Source organism: Cyprinus carpio, chromosome A11, assembly GCF_018340385.1.
Source record: "Cyprinus carpio isolate SPL01 chromosome A11, ASM1834038v1, whole genome shotgun sequence".
Lineage (NCBI taxonomy): Eukaryota > Metazoa > Chordata > Actinopteri > Cypriniformes > Cyprinidae > Cyprinus > Cyprinus carpio.
Genome location: NC_056582.1, coordinates 3,083,765 through 3,090,947, shown reverse-complemented (window position 1 = coordinate 3,090,947; position 7,183 = coordinate 3,083,765). Strand labels below are relative to the sequence as shown.

At 39.8% G+C, this 7,183-nt stretch overlaps 1 protein-coding gene across 5 annotated transcripts; it reads left to right on the top strand.

Annotated features, from left to right (window-relative positions):
• The first annotated feature begins 638 nt into the window (after nucleotides 1-638).
• LOC109074095 (heterogeneous nuclear ribonucleoprotein A1-like) lies at nucleotides 639-6,811 on the top strand. Of its 5 annotated transcripts, none has more exons than XR_006161070.1 (12): nucleotides 639-793; nucleotides 1,450-1,572; nucleotides 1,646-1,792; nucleotides 1,936-2,146; nucleotides 2,241-2,333; nucleotides 2,493-2,576; nucleotides 2,917-2,982; nucleotides 3,076-3,234; nucleotides 3,355-3,489; nucleotides 6,326-6,393; nucleotides 6,484-6,593; nucleotides 6,693-6,811. XR_006161070.1 is itself a non-coding variant. In XM_042765882.1 (11 exons), exons 1-10 carry the CDS (start codon nucleotides 782-784, stop codon nucleotides 3,766-3,768), a joined length of 1,092 nt encoding a protein of 363 aa, XP_042621816.1. In that variant the 5' UTR covers nucleotides 639-781; the 3' UTR covers nucleotides 3,769-3,776; nucleotides 4,196-4,624. The 5 variants fall into 5 exon arrangements, 3 of the variants coding, with proteins under 3 accessions (XP_042621816.1, XP_042621817.1, XP_042621815.1); XR_006161069.1 differs by lacking the exons at nucleotides 6,326-6,393; nucleotides 6,484-6,593; nucleotides 6,693-6,811 and adding exons at nucleotides 3,707-3,776; nucleotides 4,035-4,088; nucleotides 4,196-4,624; XM_042765882.1 differs by lacking the exons at nucleotides 6,326-6,393; nucleotides 6,484-6,593; nucleotides 6,693-6,811 and adding exons at nucleotides 3,707-3,776; nucleotides 4,196-4,624.
• Nucleotides 6,812-7,183: the final 372 nt, after the last annotated feature.

Genomic DNA, 7,183 nt, shown 5'->3' with positions numbered 1-7,183 from the left:
ACTCCAAAGAGAAAGGACAAATTTAAATTGCATCAGATGACCCCTTTAAGGGAATTTATGTCCTTCTATTTATAATCATGTAGAACAGGAAGTAATGGCTGGATAATTTCATGCTCCTAGTCACCCTGCTGTGCTAAAAAAAAAAAAAAAAAAAAAAAAAAAAAATTGCTAAATAAATAAATAAACAAAATACTCATAAGAATTTCTAGGGGTGCCAATAATTGTGGCCAACATGCATTGGAGAAAAACATTTATTTCATAATGTGTGTTCCCCCAAATTTCATTTGTTTTACTTCAATGATAGGTTGGAAATTTGTGATTTTTGTGATTTTTTTTTTTTTTAATGAAAGATCAAAAAGATAAACAATGCAGATTTATTATCACAGCCACCTTTGCTCATATTTACCAAGGGTGACAATATTAGTGGACACACACACACACACAATGTAGAGCATACACTAATAAATTGAAAGAAATTTAGGGAAGAGAAGAATTTCAAGCATATAATAAAATAATCAGGGAAAAAATATATATATATATTTTTTACTGGCCTGTCTTCATTTTTAACTGGTCTTATTTAACTGGTCTTATAAGGAGAAGAGAAGAATAAAGCATTTTACACACTCCAACCCAATAGGTGTCAGTATGCACCTTGAACGATGGTCTGTAACCCGCCATACAAACAGAAGAAGAAGCAGCAGCAGAGCGTCGAGCTGCTTGCGGCTGCGCAGTTGCTGCGAGGTTCTGCGCGAGGGCTGCTGTCAGTCACCGGGAGACCGCCATGTCCAAAGAGGTAAAACAAACAAACAAAACCCCCAAAGATATTATAGTTGAAGCATATAGATTGCATTTTAACTGTTAAGTATTTTATGATTGTTATGAAGCCAAGTGTAAAAGAGTGAGATAATTTATTTAGAGAAATTAGCTGTTGGTTAAAACGCCCGTTTCGTCGCGGCTTCGTCTCTTTTCTTTGTTCGCAGCAGAGGCTCGTATCAACACATGAGCTAAAACGCAATACCTTTGTTTTAAATTGTTTCAACCCTTCATTTGGGGTCCATCTGTGCTTTCTGTGAGTAAATGTATTTTTCCGTCCATCCCCCCCATTTTTTTAAATGCATGTTATTTGTGGAGGCGCTGTAGGCCGCACTCTTGCAGATGCGCTGCTGCATCACATATCGATTTGATCGACACAATATCGGCAGAGCTCGATAGCATTGGCAGTTTTGATTTTGAGGAATTAACTAAGGAACGTTAGTTAAGTTTGCATCCTTTGCTTTAAAGCAACTTGTTTTTCAGTGCTCCTTTCGTGTGTGTTATGCCATACTGACGCAGTGAAAACGCCTATAGCTAATCAAATGAGCTGTATCTGTTTGAATAGGATCATGCATTTAGAGCGGTTTGCAACTTTGCCATTTTGGGCATTGATTTGAACGGTTTTGATTCTCACAGCAACAGACCCCACGTGAGCCTGAGCAGCTCCGAAAACTCTTCATCGGGGGCCTCAGTTTCGAGACAACAGATGAGAGTCTAAGGGCCCACTTCGAGCAATGGGGAACTCTTACAGACTGTGTGGTGAGTACATCTGCGTGCATTCACATGCTAATGAATGAGAGCGGGCTCTGAAACTACCCCTGTCTGCTCACAGGTGATGAGGGACCCCAACACAAAGAGGTCGAGGGGTTTTGGGTTTGTGACCTATAGTTCGGTAAATGAGGTGGATGCAGCGATGGATGCTCGTCCGCACAAAGTGGACGGAAGAGCTGTTGAGCCCAAGAGGGCGGTGTCTAGAGAAGTAGGTGTTGCTGTTTTTATAAAATCAATTTAAATAACGTTCTGCTATTTGCCACTAAAAAAAATGTTATTATGTTTTTATCTAGTGATATCTGTGAATAGATCATTGATAGATCGCAATAATTGCTCATACGCTGATTTCAGGACTCGTCCAGACCAGGCGCTCACTCCACTGTTAAAAAGATGTTTGTGGGCGGAATCAAAGAAGACACGGATGAGGAACATCTGCGCGAGTATTTCAGCCAGTTTGGTAAAATTGAGGAGGTGAACATCATGACTGAGAAGAACAGTGATAAGAGGAGGGGCTTCGCCTTCATAACATTTGATGACCATGATGCTGTTGACAGGATTGTCAGTAAGTGACTGCCACTCATTTGTGTTTACTGTCTATAGCAGTGTGTGTGTGTTTCTTTTAACATTGTTTTCATTTTTCCCATTTAACCCCACAGTACAGAAATACCACACAGTGAATGGACACAACTGTGAAGTCAGGAAAGCTCTCTCCAGAGAGGAAATGAACCGGGTGTCGGTTAATCAGCGAGGTAATTATCACACGTTAGAAAAGGAATGCAATAGCGTACACCTCATTGAAAATAAAATGCATCGCAGAATCATCGCAGAATCAGAGTCTTGACTTGTTGCATAGCTCTTTAATGTTTTGTACAAAAGATCTGAAGTGTAAAAATAACCTTTTCATATAGGCGGGCGAGGAGGAGGAGGAGGAGGTGGTGGTGGTAGTGGTGGCGGCGGCGGTGGAAACTTTGGCAGAGGTGGAGGATATGGAGGTACAATTTAGCATATTATGTTCTCATTTTTGTTTTATAGTTTGTAGATGTCTGTAGCAGAGATTCTCAAACTTTTTTGTCCCCAAGTCCTTACCTGACTAAACATAAAATTAAAAGATTATGCAGACTAATGCCGACATCCTCAAATGTGAATAGTTGTATCCATACCCAAGTAGTCGGATTAATCCTACGTCTTTTCACTTTGCACTGTGCATATTTCATGGAATAATTGGAAATGATTAGTTAGGTTGTAAGGACGAATTCAATAACACACTGACACACCTTTTGGAGAACTACTGGTCAGCAGTGTTCCTTATGAGTAATGCTTTTCCTTTTGTAGGTGGATATGGAGGAGGAAGAGGTGGTTACGGTGGAGGTGATGGATATAATGGCTACGGAGGGAATGGTATAGATAAAGACTTTAAGAATGTGATTCACATTACATTTGACTGTTCAGCAGTGTTTCCATGATCATGTTTGTCTCTCATCTCTTTATCAGGTGGTTATGGTGGAGGTGGACCTAATTATGGAGGCAACCGTGGTTATGGAGGCGGCGGCGGAGGTGGTGGTGGCTATGGAAACCAGGGTGGAGGCTACGGCGGTGGCGGCGGTGGCTATGATAACTACAACAATGGTGGTGGAGGCAACTTTGGAGGAGGTCAGTTACCTTGTGAACCGTTTTGCCATGTTCTTACTTTTGTTCTCCTGGATATGGGATATGCAAGTAAAGTTCTCCTACCATGCTGCTTCTGTAGCAAATAACACTGATTTTCTGCAGGCAACTTTGGAGGTGGCGGAGGCTACAACGACTTTGGCAACTACAACAATCAATCTTCCTCTAACTACGGCCCAATGAAGGGAGGAAACTACGGAGGTGGTGGAAGGAGCGGTGGTGGCGGTGGCCCATATGGCGGTGAGTGAACATTGCAGTGTTGTATGTGGTACTAGATCATTATATTTGAATTCAAACCATTTCCATTCCACTAAGCCTCTTTTGGACATTGAAATGTTCTGAAGTTTGACTATGAAATGCGGCAGTTCAGGGACTATTTTAACTGAAATATTTAGTGTATGAACTTTTGCAGATGTCACAGCTTTTGTGTCACATCTCAATCACGGTTCTTTTGTAGGTGGTTATGGAGGAGGCTCTGGTGGTGGTTATGGAGGAGGCTCTGGTGGGCGGAGGTTTTAGATTCCAGGGTAAGAATTGCCCCACGTATGGAAGAGGCCTCTGAAGTTAGCCATTAGTTTGTTTTTAGCTTATCTCATAAGATCAGAAACCTATGCAAATGTTAGACTGTAATAACTTCAGTTATTCGGTAAGTGAGTAAAACTATTGAGTTTTCAGAGCAGGGGATCCAGCAGCAAACCTTCAAATCTTATAAAGCTAAGATCCACAAGACGAATGTTGATTTTTTTTTTTTTTTTTGAGTTGCTCTCCAAACCTTCTTGCTGCAGCACATGCAAACTCATCCCCATTGTCCTAACCAAGCAGTCTTAGCTGACCTGAAGGTTTGCTTCTGTGCTACTACTTCTCATTCTTCTCCAGTTCAGCTCTTGATAAAGACAAAGCAAGGTTGCAAAGTGTAACTGAATTTATGTTCCGTATTGTCCAACAGGCCACAGTACTTAGAGGAGAGCCAGAGAGAGATGACAGGGAAAGGAGAGAAGCAAGCAGGTTTACACCTAGATCTGCCCAGCCAAGCAGTGTGGTGGCGATATTAACGTCTGCCATGCGAAGAGAACATGTTCAATAGGGGAGGAAAATCATGTGGGAATGGGGGTGGGGGGGTGGGAGTTGTTTTAAGGTGTTTAAAAAAAAAAAGAAAAGAAGAAAATTCAAAAAATTTTAGTTTGTAGTTTTCCCTTTCTTGTCTGTGAAGTGCAAAGCATTCCAATTAGATTTTATGCAGGGTTTAATTGTTGTGTTGGCTTTTCTCTTGAACCAGTAGGGTGTCTGTCTTTTTTTTTCTTTCTTTCTTTCTTTTTTTTTTATGTGAACAGTCACCAATCAAGATTAAATAAACCGCTCCAGTTTTTTTATTTAATTGTATTCGTCAGTGTTTTGATTTGGTGAATTAAATTGTGAGTACTCGACCAGTTGCATGAATGACTGATGACAGACCCACAGCATGTTCTGATAGATCTGTAGATTTGAAGCTTTACCCTTAATTCACTTTGACCTTTGGTTAAAGCATTAAAGGGATACTCCACCCCAAAATGAAAATTTTGTCATTAATCACTTTAATTTACCCCCATGTTGTTCCAAACCCGTAAAATATATTTTGGATGAAAACCGGGAGGCTTGTGACTGTCCCATTGACTGCCAAGTAAATACCAGTGTCAAGGTCCAGAAAAGTATGAAAAGCATCGTCAGAATAGTCCATCTGCCATCAGTGATTCAACCGTAACGTTATGAAGCGACGATAATACGCCAATAAAACAAAAATAACGACTTTATTCAACAATTTGTCTCCTCTGTGTCTCTCCACATCATTGTAGCGCCATTTTGGAGAAAATGAGCTGTAAGAAGAGCGTAAGCTGGCTGCGTTCAGCTCATTCTCCAAAATGGCGCTGTTGGTGCAACGGTGATGCGGAGAGACAAAGAGGAGACAAATAGTTGAATAAAGTCGTTATTTTTGTTTTATTCGCGTATTATCGTCGCTTCATAATGTTACAATTGAACCGCTGATGGCAGATGGACTATTCTGAAGATGCTTTTCATACTTTCCTGGACCTTGACACTGTTATTTACTTGGCAGTCTATGGGACAGTCACAGGCCTCCCGGTTTTCATCCAAAATATCTTAAATTGTGTTCTGAAGACGAACGAAGCATTAACGGGTTTGGAACGACATGGGGGTAAGTGATTAATGACAAAACTTTCATTTTGGGGTGGCGTATCCCTTTAATGAGCCATGGTTACTGGATAATTAATGTAATGTTGGTTTGTTTTAACTTTAATGTGAAATACCTGAAAAGAAATCCAAGATCTATGAATTTAACATCAGCAAAACTTTAATTAGCTTGTTCATTTATATTTACAATTGGGCCTAGCACTCGTCCTGGTGTTTGTGTATTTTGCAACATATGGGTAGCACATAGTTCATCTTTTGGACAAGTGATGTTTCTTTGTTGGAGTTCCACTGGGGAATGGAATCCATAAGAGAATTTTTAGCAACTCTGAAGGCAATCTTGCACGTAAGCGGTCAGACTATCTGATGAAGTGCCAGCAAAGATTCTAGCCGTCGGGAGGAGCCAGCTTAAAGGCTAGCCAAAGAGAAGAGACTGTTGAGAAGCGGTCCATCGAAGAGAGGCTAGCCATTGGGATGAGCCAGCTGAGAGGCTAGCTTATTGGAATCGCCAGCAGTCTTATTGAGAACAGATGATTGCTCTTGTAAGACTAGCGAGAAACAGCTACCAAAGTAAGGTGTTTAACATACCAGACTGGTAGGTAAGAGGAGAATTTTAGTTTTCTTTCATGTGAATTATTTGTGCTCATCAAAATTAGGTAACAGTTTAAAGATTTTGTTGCTTGGTTGTTTTCGTGGTTGTGGTGAAAACATGAGTGCCGAACTGTCACAGTGAGCAAGTTTTCAACTGTGTTTTAAGTAATGTTCGGTCTCTAAATTTATGTTGTAAACGTAGTCTTTTGTGTCAGTGGTGCATGAGACACTTTCTGTGCTTGGCTACATGTCTTTTGTGTTTCTCTCATTATTTGGGGTTTAAGTCAATTCATTCTTTTTCTAGGGGTATAAACTGGTGGATTTTATACCTGCGACAGTAACCGCCAGTACAAATGGCTGGTGATCTCGAAGGTGAGTCCATTTCATTAGATTTATTTATATTTTAAAATACTGTATCTTTTTTCAAGTTGGTTCTTCAATTATTATTGTCTTTGCTTCTAGGGTAGCTAAAGACTGACGCCTAGCCCAAAATGACAACTGCACAAACATGTTAACATTTAATTATTTTGCCATTTTATCAACGTTGGCAGATGGTCAGAATATTTGAGTTGGTAAGATATGTTTTAAATTAACCCAAAGTGTCTTTTAAATGAAGTCATTCTGTATTGTTAACCTTGTTAAAACACTCTTTCTCTTGGTTTCCCCCACAGATTATCAGAGCACAGCGTCGGACACCAAACAACAGCTGCTGGGCAGCATTAGAAATTTTAACTTTTCAAATAATAATAATAATTTTTTACAGTGTTTTAATAAAAATGTTTAAAACCAAGTATAGGATGAAATGCTTTATTTACCAATGCAGTGATTTTACTTTGTTATATTTCATGATTTCTCCTGTCAGCTTGCATTAAAAGCAATATAACAGGCCATAGAAAAATGAATCAGTGTGGTTCAACCAATGAAGTGATAAAGGGTCTGTTCCATCATGTCAACAGATCAGTCGAGGTGTTTGAGAAATGTGAATAATATATATTTTGAATATAGTTTACATGAACATTTGGATGCAAAGCTCAGTATCACTACTTAAGTCACTGACGCAACTTACTCTGAAGCATTTGACCGCTACCATATTTGCAAGGTTGTAATTCATGGACAACCTTGGACAAATATTTTAGTTGCATACATATAGACCTGGATATGA

Excerpts from the sequence above, each read along its gene's own strand:
- LOC109074095 (XM_042765882.1), top strand. Across the intron at positions 1,573-1,645 it reads GAACTCTTACAGACTGTGTG|GTGATGAGGGACCCCAACAC; the intron begins GTGAGTACATCT and ends GTCTGCTCACAG. Across the intron at positions 3,490-3,706 it reads TGGCGGTGGCCCATATGGCG|GTGGTTATGGAGGAGGCTCT; the intron begins GTGAGTGAACAT and ends GTTCTTTTGTAG.